Below are 21,938 nucleotides of genomic sequence, written 5' to 3'. Positions count from 1 at the left end.
GACTTTGTCATAGTCAAGACTGTCAGCTGGTGACAACGATGTATATGCCTCCTGGGCTTTCCCAGTTAACACACATTGCAGTAGTAGCGGCCAAACCTTTTTGGGCCATTTCAAAGTGTCAGCCGTGCGCTCGAACAGAACAAAGTATTTATCAACATCTTTACCATTAAATGGAGGAATCATACGGATGCATTTGTTAACATCAAAATCAGCTTGTGCACCACTGCCATGTTGTGGGGGAGGGGCCTGGTTTAGCTCTAGCACTTTTAAGCGTATTTCTCGTTTAGTCTGCTCTTCCAATTCCATCTGTTTAAACTTGAACTCCTGTTCTTTAAGCCTGGCTGCTGCCTCCCTCTCACTAGCTTTGTCCTGCAACTCTAGCCGCCGCATCTCCAGCTCCAATTCCAACTTCCTAATGCTTTGATCAGGGAAGGCCTGTTTTGTTGGCGAAACAGCCATGCCAGGGTCAGGCAACATGCCTTTCTCAAACAATGCAGTCCATAATTCATGTTTTATCACTTTCTTTGCTTTTGTCTTTGAGACTATGATACTATAATGATCAGCAATAGAAGTCAAATTATCTTTAGTGCATCTATGAAAAACCTCAAGAGAAGGCTGCTTAACAAACTCTTCCAAAATAAACTCCAATCTGAACTGTGGCTACTGACTTAACTGTATTGAAAAATGACAATAAGAAACGAGCGCATCAAAACTTGCAAAAGCAATACAAGTTTCAAGGCAAAAAGCCACAAAGATGCTTATAAAAAAATACAAATAAAAGGCAAAAAAAAACCAACACCTGATGAGACACAGACCAGCAATGAAAAACACTGCCCAACACAACACTACATAAATGGTGTCCTAATAAGGGGTGTGCCCAAATTGAGGTCTACCAATGCAAATGATTTGCAAACAAAAGATAGACTAATCCATTTAATTAATTAAGGTGGACAAAATAAATCCAAACCTTAAAAATTCCAAATGTACACACCAACAAATTCACCCAATTTCAATTAAAGTTAGGGAGAAAGAAAGAAAAAATGTTTTGACGAGCCCCCATTATGTTACGGCCTCCAAACAATTAAGTACATTGACCAGTGACTCGAAATTGGAGACCTCAACATAAAGAAGAACACCAGGAAATGGAACTTGTTAACGGGTTTTATTAGCCAAAGGAAAATAAACATTCTTTAACGAAACCATAACTAATATGCAACATAAATACTTTACCCAAATAAAGAAGTCAGCAACCCGAAAGGGACCTGGAGATGCCAGCCAACTCATCAAAAAGGAGGGGGAACCAGGCCACCCCCTATAGGGACGTCGAAGCTGGCCCCCCCACCGCCTGACGAAAATACAGTTTCATTTTGTCTGTAACATCACTGTTCAAGCAACATGCTGCCTATCAAAAGAGCATTACTATACTGACATAGTAACACAGGGGGCAGGGGATGAGACCTCGTTCCTCCATTTCTCTTTTTATGCGCCCCACTAGGCCCCACGACGCACCAACCATATTCAGAGCTCCGTCATTTATGATGCTAGCCAGCTTAGACCAGTCTAAATCCAACTCTTCCATCTTTTGGTGTAAAAATATCCTCTCCTGTCGTAGTATCCGTGAGACTTTGTAGAGCTGCCAGCTCCTCGGACACTTCAAAAGTTGAATTAACTAAATAAAAGTCAGCAGTTGCACTGTCCTGCACATCATTGCTCTCATCCATTGCCAATGCAAAACACTCAAAATCTTTAGCTTTTTTTTTCAGCTGGACATGTACATTATGCTCCATTTCTTCAATCTGCCTGGTAACTGTCGATGCGGACGGACTCACCGCGTTCAGCGCATCTTTCTTGTCCGGACACACCTCCTCTGCAACAGCGTTCAAACACTTCTTGACAAACTCCCCATCACTGAACAACTTTCCACAGCTTGCAATGAGTTTAGCTTTACCTTGAAGCTGGCCCGAACGGTTCACCTGTGTTTGGCGTAGCATTGTACTCTGCTGGGCAGCAAATGCACTTTTTAGCCTGCAACTAGCCACCTTGTCTCGCCTCACTTGGCCCAGCAAGCTAGCATACTGCCCTCCATGGCGGGTTTCATAATGGCAGCGGATGTTAAATTCTTTACCGCCACTGTCTCCTTGCAGATTAGACAAACTGCCTTTTCCTTGCACTGGACAAAAAAATAGTCATCTGTCCACTGCTGTTTAAAAACGAATCGATTTTCCGGTTCCCCAACAGTTTCAACATTTCCTTGTCTGGCTTTCTTCCGTTCTCCTCGCCCGTACGCGCTCAGACTGTATAAAGCGCACTCGCACTTGGTGCTTGCTCGCACAAAACCGCGGCGCGAATGCGGCGACGGCACGTTGCCAAGCTCTTTAGGAAAATGCTATTTTAAAAGATAGGCCATGTTTAGAGGGATTGTTTGAGATCGTTAAGCGGGACACTCCAGTTGTCTAAGCGGGCCGGATGTGGCCCGGGGGCCGTAGTTTGGGGACCCCTGGTCTAGATTATTACTTTTATTGTGTTCTTTCTTTTTTATTGGTTTTGGCCTTCATGTCAACTGTTGCTTTTACTATTCTTTATTTATCCTTTAGCTTTTTATTGACTTGTCTTATAGATTCTAACTAATTGGTTGCTTCTTTTTATTAATTTTTATTCGTGGATGTTCAGGTGCATTGCAAGAGAGTCAGGTCCTCATCCAAGGCTCTCCTCAGAGGGATGACAGTGGCAGACATGTTTGCAGCAGCATCCTGGGATTCTCCGTGCCCTTTCATCTGTTTCTATCTGCCAGATGGATCTGAATCCTCCCCGACTCATTCAGTGTTAAATGAGCTCGATGGCCGATGAAGCGTTGCACATCTGGTGCTTTTATGCACACATCAAACTGTGCAGCTCTAATGTGATCATCACAGGTTAGCGGCTGCATGAGGGCCATGAGGGCAGGGGCGGATCTACCGGGGTGGCATAGGGTGGGAAATGCCACCCTAAAAGAAAGCCTTGCCACCCCTGCTGCCACCCCAGTTGGCAGCAACGAATTCAAAGAAAAGTTATGTCCAATTTGACATTTACGAGCCCAAATTTCCAGTGTCCGACTGCAGTGAATGCAGCACGAGATTACGTCAGAGCAGCAAGATGCTGCTTTGTTTGAAAAATTGAGTGGCGCGATTCGCGAAGCGAGGGAAGGTACATGTCCACAGGCAGCGGTGTTTCCCCGCTTCCCATTCATTGTCTATGTGAAAAGCCGTGCAATGCATTCTGGAAGTGCGCGGCGAATGTCGAGAGACGGCACGCGAGTTGGCAGCTCCTCATTTGCATAAAGTTGAAGTCAAATCTACTTTATGCTAATCAGAGGCGCCGGGCTCGACTCGCCGCCCTGCAAACGCTTGCGAAAATCTTCTAAACTGAATGTTGTCGATCTAAAATAAAGACAGATTCAGCAACTGCATAGCTTATTTCTCGCTTTAAGTGTTTTCAGAAACACATTTCGGTGAACTATTTTCGCAAAATAAGAGAAAGTTTCCAAACGAGCCGCCATGTTGGTCTACGTGAACTCTGGAGCAGAGAGGACCGCTGTGAAAGGGATCGTCAAATCAGGTGCAGCCATGAAGTGTATGCGTGATTGTATGAAGGAGAGCGCCTGTCAATCATCCTCTAGTGGCAGCCCACCAAGCGTGCAATACTGGGAAGCGGCGCGTCCACTCGCGTTTAAAATCGCCCCTGTGGACACGTACCTGGAGCCAGGAGTCGCAAGGAAAGGAGGCACGGGAGGAAAGAGCTTAAAAACTGATTAACTATCTATCACAAAATGAAATAATAATGAAAGCACAGTGCTAGTATAGTTGCGATGCTGATTTGAGATGATAAAAATCAGGTTGAAGAACGTTATTTCGCTAACTATACATGTAATGTTAGCTAGGTCTGACGTTAGTTCTGTGTAAAGTAGGCTAGGAAAGCTAATATTGATTCAACGTCTGTCAAGGAAAACATTGTACTAAAGTTACTTTGAATCTTACAGAAATGAAGAGGAAAGGTAGCATATTTAGTTTTTTCTCACCAAAGAGAAAGGAGAGAAAAATAGAAAATGAACTGAGCAAGGTAGATGGAGGAGATGAGGTGGAAGGAGAGAGAAAAGAGGTGGAAGGAAAGAGAGAAGAGGTGGAAGGAGAGAGAGAAGAGGTGGAAGGAGAGAGAAAAGAGGTGGAAGGAGAGAGAGAAGAGGTGGAAGGAGAGAGAGAAGACGAATACGAGGTGGAAGGTGAGAGAGAAGACGAATACGAGGTGGAAGGAGAGAGAAAAGAGGTGGAAGGAGAGAGAGAAGGGCAACAGAAAGGTGACAGAGATAGAATACAAGGCCAAGGCGACCAGGGACAGGAGGAGGTGGGAGAACACCACAGCGGTCAAGATATGGAGGAGGGAGAGCATAAATGTAATGTAAATGGCAGCCTGTGCCCTTATGTAGTGTGTACATACTATTTCTCATCAAACTGTGATAACTGTGAGTAAATTCAGTATATATACACGCACAGACGTAATTTGGGGGGGGGGGGGGGGGCACAGGGCACTTTTTTAAAAGGCCATTTTAGTCCCCTGCACTTTTTACCGTCCAAAAACAATGTTACGCTTTAGTAAACAGAGACACGTCAAGCACTAGGACCAAGCGGAAAACGGCCGCTCAAACTGAAGCCTGTTTCCCTTAGTCTAGACCGCCCACAAGCTCCTCGATTGGCTCTGCTGTTTCTTGTGTGATTGGCCGTCCCCGCTGTCACTCCATCTTGCTTGCACACCGACGGTCTGCTAGTCTGCGGTCAGGAGTCCTACAGGAGTCCGCTACTGGAAGTTGGGAGTTTGTTCTGCCTGGTTCACGTCTGCTAGAAGGATTGTAATATCAGAGGTTTTATTAACATTAACGTTTGAATCGGTGTCCATGTGCGCGCGTGCGTGTGTGTTTGGTAATTAGACGCAGCCAGGATGTCTAAAAAAAGAAAAGTGGGCATATGAGACTTCTTATAAGTCAAAGTATAAGTTACTCAAAGAAATGCGTTACACCCATCTCGCAACACCTTCACTGGCTCCCAATAAAGCAGCATATCCACTTCAAGATCCTCCTCATCATTTACAAAGCTCTCAATAATCTGATCAATAAAATGTATTATTATTATTGTTGTTATTATTACTATTGGATTAGAATTGGGTGATAATGCTACATGCTTTACAACCAGTCAAACCAAAAAAGGGAACAGTAAACTTAAAATTAGCAATAGAAAACTAGAAGAACTACTAGAAAACACAGTGAACTGAAAGAGTTAGAGTTTTATTAAAAATACTTGTGTCGCCCCACTTCTGAAATCCAAATTTCGTCCTTGTATACACGTCTGCCATATGTTGCCACCCCTCAAAAATTCCTGCCCCCCTTTCGCCACCCCATACATATTTTTCTAGATCCGCCCCTGCATGAGGGAGAACATGGACGTCCCCACTATTCTGCAACAGCAGTGCTGTGTGAAGAGAGAGCAACACATTTCTTTGTCACACAGCTGATATGGTGTTAACGTGGCACAGTTGGTGTCTCCCTGCCTTATTACGTGGAGCATCCACAATTACTGAAGTGTTGTGTTGTCTGCTTGTGGACCTCGGTGTCACAGTGGGACAGAGACCACATCAGCTTCACCCTTAAGCCACGAGGACACGGGAATGTGATGGAACATGGCTGCAGGCTGTGGTGTTGTAACCATGTGTTCTAGTGTTCATGATGACCTGATGGTGGAATTGTTTTGAGTCCAGTTTGAATCACTGAATAGTTTCATGACATCTTTTTCTCTGGTGTCTGGTGTCTTTTCTCTCTCTCTATTTGATCTTCTATCATCTCTCCAGACTCTGTCAGGCTGCTGAATGGGACTAGTCTGTGCTCAGGCAGACTGGAGGTGAAGTCCAACCAGTCCAACCAGTGCTGGTCCTCAGTGTGTGAAGCTGACTTTGACCAGCAGGATGCAGAGGTGGTCTGTAGGGAGCTTGGCTGTGGGGCTCCTTCAGTCCTCCAGGGGGCGCTCTATGGAGACGTGGGGGCTCCAACGTGGACCAAAGAGTTCCAGTGTGGGGGCCATGAGTCTGCTCTCCTGGACTGTAGAAGCTCAGGCTCAGATAGAAACACCTGCTCACCTGGCAAAGCTGTTGGACTCACCTGCTCAGGTAGAAGAGGAGCTGCAGCTTTGATCTGGTTCATTTCTGTTCTCATCAAACTCACTTTGCTCTTTGACTGACGACTCTCTTCTTTCTGTTCAGAGCCTGATGATGTCAGGTTGGTGGGAGGAGCCAGTCGCTGTGCTGGAACACTGGAGATGAGACATCAGGGAGACTGGAGACCAGTGTATGGCGGTGGCTGGACTGTAGAGAGCTGGACTGTGGCTCTGCTGTTTCTGGAGGATGGAGAGAGGAGTCCTCAGACAGACCTGTGTGGAGGATCTGGTCTGACTGTGTTCATTCTGGATCCACTCTGAGGGAGTGTGCAGCATCAGTCTCCTCTTCCTCCATCCTGAATCTCACCTGCTCAGGTAAGCCCCTCAGTGACATCATCTATGACATCATCTATGACAGCAGTGTTCCCAGTATGTTCCTTCCTCTGTCCCAGTGACAGTCAGTGGTTTCCACTGGATTGAACTGTAAAGTTCTCCAGGACAATGACGTCCTAGAATGTAGAGAAGTGGGCTGGTTTCTGGAAGCTTCAGACCCTCCATAGACTGCTGAGCTTCACCTGGCAGACCTGTGACATCACTTCCTGTCCTCAAGTGTGTCTTGATCTCATTCTAATATTTAATGCTAGATCGTGGGCTATAAGTCTCATGTTGTGCAATAAAAGTTTTCAAACATCTTTTATGTTTGATAATAATATTATTCACCATAATTATAAAGACAATAATAAAGATTATTTATAGCACTTATCAAAACAAATAGTTTTCATCATGCTTTACGAGGCAGACATCAAAAGATGAAAGGAGAGAATAAAATGCAACATACACACATTTCCAGATATTTATGAACAAATATAAATAAATCCAAATGAATTCTTAAAAAATATATCAATCTGAATGTGGTCACAAACTACAGGTAGCATCTAACAGGATGTAACTGTTTCTATGACTTCCTGTGACGTCTATGAAGGCTGCTGGAAAGTGTTGGACTGGACGGCAGCTTTTAGGCTCCGCCTCCTGCTGCTGCCGCCTGATCTCGTCTACTTTCCAGGCGAGGAGCAGTTCATCTCCAACGAGCCTCATGTGACCGTTCATCATCTCTCTGTCTTTACAGACCTGCTGCTGCAGCCAAACATCTCCGTGTCCTCCTCCATGGACGGGGTCTCCGAGGCCCAGCAGCAGGGGTTTCAGGCGTTCAGGGGCTCCACCTTCATCGTCTTCTGCTCCGTCCAGCCACAGTACCCAGGAGGCTCCTTCCAGCTCACCTTCACCTCCTCCAACTCAGCACACAACTACACCCAGCCAGCTGTCAATCACACTGCCCACTTCCTGTTTCCTGCTGCAGAGCCCGCCCACCAGGGACGCTACAGCTGTGTTTATCACGTCCATGTTCTTTCTCATAACCTCTCCTCTGAGAGCCGTCTGCTCTCTGTCACTGTCGTAGGTAAGCTGACAGTTCAATTCCTGATTAGCATGACTGAAAGAAGTGAAATGTAATAATATTCTTTTAGATTTAGGTTTAATCCCACAGACACAAAAAGAATGTGGCTGCAGCTGAAAATGAAGCAGAAGAATATTGTGCAAACAGGCAGCCTAAGACATATGGTTTTAATCTTATGCCAGATTGCCAGTCTGCCCATGCTCGGCAATAAACTCCTTTCTGATTCTGATTCTGAACATCGTATCCCGACGTCAGGCTGCTCCAATCAATGTGCTTCCATATCTATTAGGTGGAAGTTTAGGTTCACTGTCTTTGTGGAACAGAGGACCCAGAGTGTCCCTCTTCTCAGGCTTAACAAACTCAGAGTTTGAACTAAACCTGCTTTCTGGAATCCAGTCCTGATCTAGTGAACAAAGTGAAACCAGGTCTGTAAATGGTGACAGCAAACAATGGACTGGAGGACAGAATGCCAGGTCCCTCGTTTGTGTTGAATGGCAGCTGTTGGAGTCATGATGAGTCATGTGATGACTGTCCATGTGTTTGATCATCAGATCTGAGACCCGTCATCATCAGAGTGGTCACCGTGCCGCTGCTTCTGCTGTTGGTGAACGTTGGCCTTTACTTCTGCTGTAAGGTACTGACACATGTCTGTTGTTGAGAGCACTGACTCAGTCTGTGTTCATTGACCTGGAGAGAGGAGCCATGCAGGAAGTCACATGTCTGTGTGCTGTCACGTCTCTCCAGGCCAGCAGGGGGCAGAAGCCGGGCAGACGGGAGGACGTGGAGCCGGATTACTACAACCTGGGCGTTGGTGCAGCTGAAGGAGGGCCGACTGAACAGGAAGGAGCTCGGGGAGCAGAGTAGCACCTCCAAGGAGCTCCTCTCACATCCACATGGGTTTCTAACACACCGACACCAGCTCATGTTCATACGCATGTTCCTCTGGAAATATGACTCATCACATTTCTACTATATTGTTATTACTCTGGACATGAAAAGATGTCCATGTTGAAGTGGGGGGTTTGGAGCTAGGTGCTATCTCTGAAGCGTGAGGATCTGCTGGTGATGTTTCTGTACCTCTTCCCTGATGGTAAAAGAGTGAACAGGTGATGTGCTGGGTGGGAGGGGTCAGTGGGGATGTTTCTAGCCTTCCTGATGATTCTGGTGTCATAGTGTGAGGCGATGGTAGGCAGACTGCAGCCAATGACCTTGGAGACTCTGTGCACTACTTTCTCTCTGTTGCTAAACCCAAATGTCCTCAGCTGATGGAGGAAGTGGAGTCTCTGCTGGGCTTTGCTGACAATGACACTGATGTTCAGGTCCCATGAGAGGGGCTGGTGTATGGTTGGACTTAAGAAGCAGAAGGAGGAGACCCTCTCAACAAGATGGCCATAGATGGAGAGGGGGAGGTGTTGGGCTGCCTTCTTTCTGAGGTCAACCATCAGCTCTTTGCTTGTAGATGTATTGAGGATGAGGTTGTCTTGGCACCACCTCACCAGCTGTTCTACTTCACCCTGGTAAGCACCCTGCCGCTTTCCTGATGTTTTGATGGTGGAGCAGCCTTCTGACATCATGCTCTGAGATTGAAAAGGGTGGACCAGCCAACCTAGGGTGGGGAGACTGAGAGAGCTGGTCTGAGCTTCACTGGACTCCAATCTACAGTAGAAATGACACAACTACAATCCCATCTCCACATTAATAACCTGTTTGAGCCCCTCCAGTCTGGTGTTCGCCCCCTCCACAGCACTGAAACAACCCTCGTCAAAGTCCTCAATGACCTCCTCACCTCTGCTGACAAAGGTTCCCTCAATATCCTCGACCTCCTTGATCTGAGCGCAGCCTTCGATACCGTGAGCCATAACATTCTGCTCTCCAGGCTCCAAGACCTCGGTAAGGAAGGTACCGCACTCAGCTGGCTCCAGTCATACCTCTCCCACTTTATTTCCCTCCATAACCACACCTCTTCCTCAGCCACAGTCACACAGGGTGTTCCCCAGGGATCTGTACTCGGCCCCCTCCTCTTCATCATCTCCATCCTCATTCATGCCTTCATTTCCTCCCGTCTGGATGACTGTAACTCATTCCTCCATGGCATCAACTCCAGCTCCACAAACCGACTCCAACTGGTCCAGAACGCAGCCGCACGTCTCATCAGCCCAGTCCTAAAGAACCTCCACTGGCTTCCCATCTCCCACCGCATCACCTCCAAAATCCTGGTCCTCACCTAGAAGGCACTCCACCATGTGACTACCCCTCATCTCCCTGACCTCATCCCCCCCTACCAACCCTTGTGGGCCCTCAGATCCACATCAGCCGGTCTCCTCTCCATCCACAAATCCAACCTCCACAGCTTCGGGGACAGAGCCTTCTCCAGGGCAGCTCCCAGGCTCTGGGACTCCCTTCACCAAACCATCGGTGATTCTGAGTCCCTCACCATATTCCAGTCCCTCCTCCAAACCCATCTTCTTTCTTTCATTGTTTTGTCTGATGGTCTGTTTATCTCTTGTCTGTAAAGCGTCTTTGGGTTCAGAAAAGCGTGATATAAATTGAATGTGTTATTATTATTATTATTAGAAATCCTTCAGCCTCTCAGGAAGGGGGGCTCACATGATGCTTGGTCTTGTAGTTAGTGATTGTGTGCCGGCCCTGCCAAACCCCCTTAAAGTCATGGACTTGGAGCTTGTTTTCAGGTGTGACTCTAGAAGTGGCTTCAGCTGTTTGAGCTGCCTTTTGATTGTTGCTATTTAAGGAGTTTGTATTGGTCTTTGTCGCCACATTAAAATGCAGCATTTGTCTCACTGCATAGGAGCCTTACTTCCTTGTTGAAGCGAGGCTTGTTGTTGCTATGGTAACAGTTTTCTTCATGGAGACGTGGTTTTTGTGATGAACCAATATTCATATTTCGTAAGAATTTTGCTTCATTTTATACTTAAAGTGTTGACTTAATGTTGTACTTTATAAACAAGTATATGATTTTGTATTTCAGGATTTTACTCTTATTAATCATTTTGCTCATATCATAACAATTGTACTTGATTTTGCTATTTTTCATAAGTTTTGAGCTCATTTGACTTAGTTTAAGGAATGTTGTTGTTTATCATGACTTTTTATTCATGACGATGTTTTATATGATGAGAAGAGAAAGCAAAAAGCAAAATGAAACAAATATACCAAAAACTAACAAATATGAGGCCATGGGATGATCAGTAAATCAAAGAAAATTTCAAAATAAAAGTCTGTATATAGAATAACGATGAAGCATCTGTCTCAGGGAGTTTGCTCATTTTTGTACTGAACAGATTTTGATGAGAAATATGGTCATAACTAAGCAAACAATCTAAATAAACATAAGAAACATATGCAGCAGGTCGATGCAGTTGAAGTATATGGCTCAATGTGTTAAGTGTCCTGAGATGACTTCTGTTGTGATTTGACACTATAAATAAAATGTAATTGAATTGAAGTAGAACATTGAAATCTTGACTTTGTATATTTGTTTTGGAATTACAATCGACCACAAATCTCTCATTTCATGTTTCTATGTTCCATTTTCTGCCTATATTTGATTTCTAGACTATTTCATGTGGTACGTTGTGGTTTTGAAGTGCTGTGATTTAGTTTTGGACACATTTAAGGAGCTTTGTTGGAGGAGCCTGAGATCTGTTCAGCGTGTTGGTGTGTTTGAGATTTGTGAAGATAGACTAAAGAGAAGACAGACTACGACGTGCCGTTCACTATTTATTCACAATTCTATCATGAAGTCAAAGCAAGAGCTCAAGGACTGTTTGTGTTTGGAAAATGCTGGTGCATGGCAGTGATAGTAGTCCCAGTGTTTGGACTTAAAACCAGATGCATGAATCACCCAGGTGTTCATGCAGATGGTAATCTATGGTCCAGTGAACTAGCAGTGCTAGCAGGCTCAGTGTAACGGTAAGGCTCACATCATCAACAGTGTTCCAGTCAATAGAACGGAGCAAAGCTCCCCATAGTACAATAATAACATGGAACAGGGCTCTTAGTGGTGAAGTCCAACATGGAGGAATCCTCACATTCAACGACTGCTCCTCTGGAATCTTTGTGCAAATGAAAATAAATACATATATATTACATCATGTGATGTATCTGTCTGTTTTTTCACGTGACACAATCTGAAATGAACGGCTACATGCTGACACATTTAGCTCTTAACGGTTAAAAAAGTGGTGAGTATTTTAAAGTCACTTTTTACCATATTTACAGCAATATTTGTGAACTTTGTCATATTGTTTGTTTTTGTGTTCCAGCTGAGAGCAAACAGCTGACGAGTTGGCAGAGAGCATTCTGGGACCAAACAGTTCCTCCAATCAAAAGTCCAAAGTCTGTCTCCGTTTCCGATTGGTCTCTTTAATGTTGTAAAGAAATGTTTGACTCCAACGTGTCAAATCATTGTTCTCAATCACTTTGCCAGTTTTTAAATTCAAGTAGTTTCACGTCATCATGTGATCAGTCTTGGACCACCTTGAGTGGTATCTATCATTTATAAATATAATATTAAGGAATAAATAATGGCAGTAATAAGTAATAAGACACTGGTGATGGTATTTTCAGTTTACTGAGATGGGGTCCGACTCCCTGTGGTGTCCTGCTTATTATTATTATAATTATTGTTATTATTGCCATATATACTGTCTAATATGTGTGCGATGGTCCACAGGACTGTAGTTGAAACAGTGATTGACTTAAGAATGATTCTGTATGGATCCGTCAGTCTGCACTTCATGTCAGCACAACCGTATGAAAGCATCCCATAAAGGTCACATGTTGCCATGACAACAACGGAGAAATGACCAGACGGGCGACATATTGGGCCAAATGCCAATGTCCCCCCTAAGGTCTAAGACCTGAACCCTCAGGGACCTAACGTGAACACGCATCAAAGTGCGTGAGTCCGTGAGTGGGGACGTCGGGATTGGGCCTTTGTTTCGATGCTAGCTAGCTACACAAGTAGCCGTTACAGGAGCGTAACTGAACGACTCCACCCAAACACCACGGAGGCACACTGGCCAATCACAGCGCAGCAGGGTGAGCCTAGGCGGAAGAGGGCGGGGCCAAACGTCCGTGTGGGAAACGGCGGTTCCAGGCCACACACACACACGTAAGGCGGAATGTGGAAGGCATTCTTTTTTTCCAGTATATTTGTATTATCATTCTATGTTTGTATTAACCAGACCTCACATACAGTATAATAGGCCTACTCACAGCACAATGCACAGAACTTTAGATCAAGCCATGAGATCAAAGCGACCAAAATAAAAAGGCAAATCATTAAATCATTTCACCACAAGGTGGCCGCCGAGTGCGGACCTGAACACACGTCATTGAACTTTTAACCAATGAGAACCATTCCGCTGTAGCGGAGGTGTGGACAAGCCGGTTGCAGCCGTCATAGACCGCGCTGCCAAGCGCTGCAAGAAGCGGCTCTTAAAAACTTGTTCCCGCGATGTTTTGGGTCACGTGATATGGTCGCGACCCTGTGACGTCTTTGCAGTCGGCTGCTAAGTCGGACACAATTCTAGCCATCATGCATCGCTTTCAACCCACAATACATCACGTTAGGTAGCGCGCTGCAGGCGGCTACATCAAGTCGAATGCGCCTACTGTGTTGAGAAACGTTCAGTGTTTGGATCCAATTCAATATGGCGACATCTGTTGGCCAATGTTTGACATTACATGGAACAAGTTAAAGATATGAAGCATGTGTGCATGTTGACAAATGTGAAAGTCATTAGCTGGAGGGGCTGGAGCCGATCCCAGCTGTCATTGGGCGAAGGCAGGGTACACCCTGGACAGGTCGCCAGTCCATCGCAGGGCCGACATGTAGAGACAAACGACCATTCACGCTCACATTCACACCTACGGGCAATTTAGAGTCACCAATTAACCTATCTCCATCTTGCATGTCTTTGGACTGTGGGAGGAAGCCGGAGAACCCGGAGAGAACCCACGCTTACACGGGGAGAACATGCAAACTCCACACAGATGGAACCCCGGCTGACCCGGGAATCGAACCCAGGACCCTCTTGCTGTGAGGCAAGAGATACCCACTACACCACCGTGCAGCCTATATATATATAAACACTCAACAAAAATATAAACGCAACACTTTTGTTTTTGCTCCCATTTTTCATGAGATGGACTTAAAGATCTCAAATTAATTCCAGATACACAATATTACCATTTCTCTCAAACATTGTTCACAAATCTGTCTAAATGTGTGATAGTGAGCACTTCTGCTTTGCTGAGATAATCCATCTCACCTCACAGGTGTGCCACATCAAGATGCTGATCTGACATCATGATTAGTGCACAGGTGTACCTTATACTGCCCACAATAAAAGGCCACTCTGAAATGTGCAGTTTTGTCTCACAGCAAAATGCCACAGATGCCACAAGCATTGAGGGAGCGTGCAATTGGCATGCTGACAGCAGGAATGTCAACCAGATCTGTTGCTCGTGCATTGAATGTTCATTTCTCCACCATTAGCCGTCTCCAAAGGCGTTTCAGAGAATATGGCAGTACATCCAACCGGCCTCACAACCGCAGACCACGTGTAACCACACCAGCCCAGGATCTCCACATCCAGCAGGTTCACCTCCAAGATCGTCTGAGACCAGCCACTCAGACAGCTGCTGAAACAATTGGTTTGCATAACCAAATAATTTCTGCACAAACTGTCAGAAACCGTCTCAGGGAAGCTCAACTGCATGCTCGTCGTCCTCATCGGGGTCTTGACCTGACTTCAGCTCGTCGCCGTAACAGACTTGAGTGGGCAAATGCTCACATTCGATGGCGTCTGGCACGTTGGAGAGGTGTTCTCTTCACGGATGAATCTCGGTTTACATTGTTCAGGGCAGATGGCAGACAGCGTGTGTGGTGTCGTGTGGGTGAGCGCTTTGCTGATGTCAATGTTGTGGATCGAGTGGCCCATGGTGGTGGTGGGGTTATGGTATGGGCAGGCATCTGTTATGGACGAAGAACACAGATGCATTTTATTGATGGCATTTTGAATGCACAGAGATACCGTGATGAGATCCTGAGGCCCATTGTTGTGCCATACATCCATGAACATCACCTCATGTTTCAGCAAGATAATGCACGGCCCCATGTTGCAAGGATCTGTACACAATTCTTGGAAGCTGAAAATGTCCCAGTTCTTGCATGGCCAGCATACTCACCGGACATGTCACCCATTGAGCATGTTTGGGATGTGCTTGACCGGCGTATACAACAGCGTGTACCAGTTCCCACTAATATCCAGCAACTTCGCACAGCCATTGAAGAGGAGTGGACCAACATTCCACAGGCCACAATTGACAATCTGATAAACTCTATGCGAAGAAGATGTGTTGCACTGCATGAGGCAAATGGTGGTCACACCAGATACTGACTGGTTCTGAGTCCCCAGACCCCCAATAAAGCAAAAAAAAATGCACATTTCAGGGTGGCCTTTTATTGTGGACAGTCTAAGGCACACCTGTGCACTAATCATGATGTCAGATCAGCATCTTGATGTGGCACACCTGTGAGGTGGGATGGATTATCTCAGCAAAGCAGAAGTGCTCACTATCACACATTTAGACTGATTTGTGAACAATGTTTGAGAGAAATGGTAATATTGTGTATCTGGAATGAATTTTAGATCTTTAAGTCCATCTCATGAAAAATGGGAGAAAAAACAAGTGTTGCGTTTATATTTTTGTTGAGTGTATAACAGCCACAGCTAACTTGTTTCATTCAAAAAGAAAAATAATTTAGGCGAGGCAAAAAAATTGCAATTTCCACTATGTTTGAGCTGCAGTAACTCAGTGTCAGTAACACTTAGAGTAAATCTGACACTTGCAGAAGAAAATTCAAAGGGTTATCTTTCAGGAATGCTCAGCTTTGTGCCTGTAGTCATAGGGGTTCAAAAACAGTAACCATTTTACTTTGGGTATGTCGTTTTCAGCCTTTTCTTCAAAAATAGGACGGCCAAGTAAAGGACACTCATGAAAACACATTTTAAGCTTTTAATGTGTCATTTTGCATCATGGTTGGTCTTCACTTGCAGCATGTAGACTAACTGGAAGGTGCTTCAGTCTGCAGTTTAAAAAATAACAACAATAATAATAATAGATTTTCTTTGGAGTGTACTTTTCATTCAATGAATAAAAATTAAGCATAGTACATCAGAAAGAGGGTGCAATTTAGCAGTCAAAGGACTTTTTTAAAGTCCCAGTCGTAGTGTACTTTAAAAAAAACTTTAAAAAAGTCTTGACTTTGAATGAATGAAAAGTACACTACAAGAAATTCCATTATTATAATTGTTATTTTTCAAACTGCAGACTGAAGCACACAGAGAGCCCCTCTTCCCTTGGGTCGTACCACTATCACTTCATCCAATTCCTCGATTAAAAAACGTAACGCAAAGGTCCAAAACAACCAAGGAAAAGAAAACACCGGTGGAAAAGGAGGAAAAAAAGAGAGATTGCGACGGTGCCCGTGATAAAACCAGAGTCAACATCGGACCCGCGTTTCAAAGGTGGGTGATCAAAGGGATTTCAAAGGGCACGGAGTTGAGGGGGAGTAAAAATCTGACAGAGTGCCCTCGATCAGCCGGACTTGCTGACTGGGACTTTAATAAAAGACAAACTTCTGTGGTCTCTAACTTTATGTGTGATCACTCATTCCAAATGTTCATGTATTTTTAGGCTTTTAATGTGTCATTTTGCATCATGGTTGGTCTTCACTTGCAGCATGTTGACTAACTGATGCTGGTTCTTCCGTTAGTCTCTCACACAGGCGATCATATAGTAGATAGTAGATAGCAAACTAAGCCATGTGTCTGTTGTTGCAGGACGCCACACTGAGCCCATCACCAATGCAGTTAGAGGAGATTCTTGAAAGGGCCAGCAAGAGGAGCAGGACAAGTCCACGTCCCTCCGAGGGCTGCAGCCTCACATTTAGTGGGCCTTCATCAAGTGGCAGTTCTGGTTCATCGTACAACTGCTCATCTGACAGCTCAGGTGAGATGAGACGGATCATTATATCTGTGTTCTCAACTCAACAGTGTGAGCAGTCTGCTATTAACGGCTCAGCTCTCAATCCAGATACAAGTGAAGCTGCTTGTATTAAATGCTTGTATTATCAGGTCAACACTTGTCAACACTTGTTGACCTGATAATACAGGCATTTATAAAAATTCAGCAAAAATCTTTCATACTCTGGTGTGAAACTCGCGTCACGGAAACAGCTGGGTAAACACGGAAGTGGCGTCTACGCTGCGGTAGCGTTAGTTTAGCGTTAGCAGCCGAGGATAGAAGCTATCAGGCAAGTGTTCTTTTAAATAAACTCCTGGTGTACTTACTGTCAGGCCTAGACTAAAAGGAGGACTCAGATGCAGTATTAAAGCAGAAATCAACAGGCTTTTATTCTGAAATTGCTGGCTCAGACAGAGTGAAAACAAATAAGGCTATGAAACCTTAACTTGACTGGTTCAGAACACTGAGGAGGAAAAACAAAAAAAAAGGAGAAAACAAAACCACACCAACGGTGGGAACTCAACGAGTATCGGAGAATAAGAAACTAAACCTGACTAATCTCAATCCTAACTACACAACAGAAAACGCTCTCAAGGAGGTAGACATGGCTATAGAACACTGAATAACAGGAAATACAAAAACAACACAAAATCGCTCCCAGGTGGAGGAAATCAAACGGCTAAACTAAAAGCCGTGAGCAGAGCTACACTATGCAAAAGTTTACAACAAAAAATCACTCTTCTAGAGGCACAACAAAAAACAGAAACAAAAACCAGTGACAATTAAACAGGGCAGATACTTAACAGGGACAAGGCTATGGCGAAGGGCTTGGGTGAACGACAGGCGAAACACTTTGGCACAGGACAAGGGGAGACGCGGACTTAAGTACACAGAAGGGTAATGGGAAACAGGTGGAAACAATCAGGGATCAGGGAAGACGTCAGACTGGAGACACATGAGGAAGGGCAAGTGACCTGGAACGAGAGGAGAGTTAGGATTTCAAAATAAAACAGGAAATACATGCAGTGGCGGTTTCTCATATGGGCAGTATGGGCAGCCGCCCAGGGCGGCATTCGTGGAGGGGCGGCATGAGCGCCCGCACAAAAAAAAGGTGCGTCTGCTGATGCTGAGAGAGACTGGTTCACACCGGCCGCGGAAGCGCCGCGAATAGGCGCGGCCGCCCCGCGCCGTGAAGCGATCGTTTCGGCGTCTGCTCTATTTTTTGCGCGTGCCGCGAGAGATCGTGTCTCTTCTGGCAGGAACACGAAGAAACACGAGACAATCCGGTCAATTTTCTAAATTAAAGCAATTTTCAAAATAAAATACCGCAATTGACAAATGCGATATTTGTGTATCTAAACTCGCACTGGGAAACAGGAAGAGAAAATACATTTAATAAATGTGAAGAGTAGATAAACAAATATGTGTATTTCAACTGTATATCTACACTGTCTACTACCATACACACTCTCTCTGTCTGTCTGTGTGTGTGTCTCTGTCTCTCTCTCTCTCTCTCTCTCTCTCTCTCTCTGAACAGATAAATAGAAGAAGTGTACAAACTTTTTGGTTACAGAAACATGGCATATTTATTTTATGAGGTTATGATAAAAAAATAGCTCTGAATGAACAACAGATGAGCAGAAGCGCTTGTCGACCGTCGCGGAGAATTACCGTCTGGTCTGAACAGGGGGGCAGGGGGGGTCCATTTGTGTGTGTGTGTGTATGTGTGGGGGGGGGGGGGGGGGGCTGGAGGTGAGGTTCGCCCAGGGCGTCATGAAACCTAGGACCGCCACTGAATACATGAGACAAAAACACCCAAGACAAGACAGACCTCACCGTTGTGTGACACTTACAAACTTTCAAATGCCTCGTTTTGTGAGTACAGACCCTATTTGTACTACTGCAGAAGTTTGGTAACATTCCATGCATTATTAGTGGGGTAATTTACGAGATAAACATAATGTACCGTTCGCGCCAGCACTAAGCCATTCGACTGATAGCCCTATCTTGACCAATGTTGACTCAAACGTGATGATGGTCTTGGTGTTTCGGCCGTCTGCGGTCGTCTCGTCTAATTCTTCGCTCAGCTTGAATTTGATCTCCGTGGTCTTGAACGTGGTTTCGGACTTCATTGAAATGAAGCCAGCATCTTCCATTCTGATCTTCAGATTGGGTTCGGCCATATTGCCCATTTGCCGGGTGGCGAAGCTCACGCCGATTGCCTTCATGTAGTCATCGAAGTTCTCGCTGTCCCCATGTTGTCCCCCACTCTTTGAAACAGTAGACGTGAGACTGAGAGGTGGACAGCGTCAATGTTCATGCATGTTATTTTTATTTTATGTGGTGCTCCAAAAATAAATCATTGTATATTATAACAATACAAATCTATAATTGTCTTCCTCCTGCTTCATTCCTTCATTAAAACTTGACAGTGTCAGAAGTCAGGAATTCTGACCTGAGTTTGGACTTCTGACTCTGCAGCTGAATTGCTGCATTAGTTTCTGCCATATTCTAAAGGAAAAGTCTAATTTGCATTTTGCTGAGGGGTTCTGTGTGACGCTAACTTCTGGGGTTCATCCCTGCAGCTGTATCATGAAGCATTTGCAGCACAGCGCCATCTCCTGGAGTCTTGAGAGATGTAAATTCATGCTCATTTTTATTGTGCTTGTATTGGTCTATAAACATGTAATATCATCTACAGTTTACTTTTCTTAAAAAATATCATTTTTATTTAGTTTCATGCTTTTTATTTTTCAGAACAAATTTAACAGAATGCGTAAACATCCGAGCTGATTCCCAAATAGTGGACGACATTATTTTAACATTAGATAGTTGGATCATGTTAAGTATTCAATACATTTGCTACCTGTAAGCAAACTCTGAGGCATGGTACCGGTACCACATTCTGGAGACTGGAGGGGAATCAGCGACACAGATGGAGCTGTGGTGAACTGAAGTCAGATTGTAGGAAGTAAACGTGAGAAGAACTATTATCATTTTGATGACTCGCACACATTTAATTACACTCCATATCATACGTTAGATCCACGTTATCATGATGAACTCCAGCAGTGTTTTTGATGCTTTTACTGAGTGATATTTTTTTCATAAACACCTTCTTTTAAAATCCAACTCGTATCTTAAATCCAAATAATTTCGAAACATTGAATCAGCGCTGTCACCGCAGGAGGAGGAGGAGGAGACGGCCCGACTGCATGTAATACAGGATACAACAAATACCCTCCATTGGATCACTGCAGAACACAGCGGGAATAACTACATGTTCTCCTTATATACTGTGCATATGTCGTAAACACACATACATACAGCCATTAAGCCATCGTATACTTGTTACACTTCATCCTCGTTTTTAAACCACCAGAGCGCAGAGGAAATGCGCTGTAATGAGTGCCACGCTCGTGCGCGCTCAGTCGTGGAGCGTGGAGAGCGAAACTTTACCGAACTTCAGGAGGCAGACTCTACCACCCGGCTAAGGTGGTAGAGTCCCCAGCATGATGACCCCGAGCCATGGACTGCGGTCACGCCAGCCGCCGATTGAAAAAGCCCCGTCAAGCCAGCCGCCGCTGAGTAGGCTATCAGTTGCGCATCTATTACTGCACTTGCGGTACGGGTGCCCGACGTGGCCAAAATGGATAGGAAAACAGTTTTTATACCCGGTGCAACGGTTAATCATGAGAAAAATTATAGGTTTGCTAATATTTTCAATGTATTCTAGATGTAAATGATACTGAATATTATTTTAGCAAATATCAAGCCATTTTACTGTATGATTTTATCATAAATTGATTTTCAAATATTACTTACAATTCTTCCTTAAGAGGTTTGCTAATATTTACAATGGATTCTTGTTCAGAGTGATCCTGACAATCATGAAATATCAAAACATTTTACTGTATGGTTTTATCATAAATTCAACCCATAATCCCTCCCATTATCAAAGTGGCGAATAGTTAATTTCCTGATTTTCAAAAAACCATTAAAATTATTCGTTAAGAGGTTTGCTAATATTTACAATGGATTCAATTCATAATCATTCCCAGTATCAAAGTGCATCATGGCTAATGGATAATTTCCTGATTTTCAGAAATGAATTATTATTTTTGATTTAAGATACGAGTTGGATTTTATTCCTTAAGAGGTTTGCTAATATTTTCAATGGATTCTTGTTGAGAGTAACCCTGAATGTTATTATAGAAAATATCAAGACATTCTACTATATGGTTTTATAATAAATTCGAAAAAATTTAATTTGTGTCAAATCTCAGTGTCAAATTTAAATTTGACACTGGGATTTTATGAATTGAATTTATTATAAAACCATACAGTAAAATTAATTTTCTATAATAATAGTCAGGGTCACTCTGAACAAGAATTCATTGAAAATATTAATTTTAGCATCACCAGTGTCTTTTTTTTATCTTATTACTGCTTAATATTATATTTATAAATGATAGATACCACTCAAAGTGGTCCAAGACTGATCACATGATGACGTGAAACTACTTGAATTTAAAAACTGGCAAAGTGATTGAGAACAATGATTTGACACGTTGAAGTCAAACATTTCTTTACAACATTAAAGAGACCAATCGGAAAAGGAGACAGACTTTGGACTTTTGATTGGAGGAACTGTTTGGTCCCAGAATGCTCTCTGCCAACTCGTCAGCTGTTTGCTCTCAGCTGGAACACAAAAACAAACAATATGACAAAGTTCACTAATATTGCTGTAAATATGGTAAAAAGTGACTTTAAAATACTCACCACTTTTTTAACCATTAGGAGCTAAATGTGTCAACATGTAGCCGTTCATTTCAGAGTGTGTCACGTGAAAAAACAGACAGATACATCACATGATGTAATATATATGTATTTATTTTCATTTGCACAAAGATCCCAGACGAGCAGTCGTTGGATGTGAGGATTCCTCCATGTTGGACTTCACCACTAAGAGCCCTGTTCCATGTTATTCTTGTACTATGGGGAGCTTTGCTCCGTTCTATTGACTGGAACACTGTTGATGATGTGAGCCTTACCGTTACACTGAGCCTGCTAGCACTGCTAGTTCACTGGACCATAGATTACCATCCGCATGAACACCTGGGTGATTCATGCATCTGGTTTTAAGTCCAAACACTGGGACTACTATCACTGCCATGCACCAGCATTTTCCAAACACAAACAGTCCTTGAGCTCTTGCTTTGACTTCATGATAGAATTGTGAATAAATAGTGAAG

General features: G+C 44.0%; 2 protein-coding genes across 2 annotated transcripts in view; both read left to right on the top strand.

Annotated features, from left to right (window-relative positions):
- Positions 1–21,938, top strand: part of LOC311010058 (scavenger receptor cysteine-rich type 1 protein M130-like) — a gene marked incomplete at its 3' end in the record, with an annotated part of 217,298 nt that overhangs the window by 71,015 nt on the left and 124,345 nt on the right. Inside the window, exon 6 of the mRNA XM_084004539.1 lies at positions 5,872–6,186. Within this exon, the coding sequence (XP_083860665.1) occupies positions 5,872–6,186 (315 nt within the window). The remainder of the gene's footprint in view (positions 1–5,871; positions 6,187–21,938) is intronic.
- On the top strand, positions 6,459–8,602 carry LOC311010127 (uncharacterized protein). The gene is made up of 4 exons (XM_084004652.1): positions 6,459–6,548; positions 7,300–7,629; positions 8,178–8,260; positions 8,371–8,602. Exons 2-4 carry the CDS (start codon positions 7,338–7,340, stop codon positions 8,488–8,490), a joined length of 495 nt encoding a protein of 164 aa, XP_083860778.1. The 5' UTR covers positions 6,459–6,548; positions 7,300–7,337; the 3' UTR covers positions 8,491–8,602.

The sequence above is a fragment of the Eutrigla gurnardus genome (genome assembly GCF_963514095.1).
Source record: "Eutrigla gurnardus genome assembly, chromosome: 24".
Taxonomy (NCBI): domain Eukaryota; kingdom Metazoa; phylum Chordata; class Actinopteri; order Perciformes; family Triglidae; genus Eutrigla; species Eutrigla gurnardus.
This window is presented reverse-complemented; position numbering and strand designations above follow the sequence as displayed.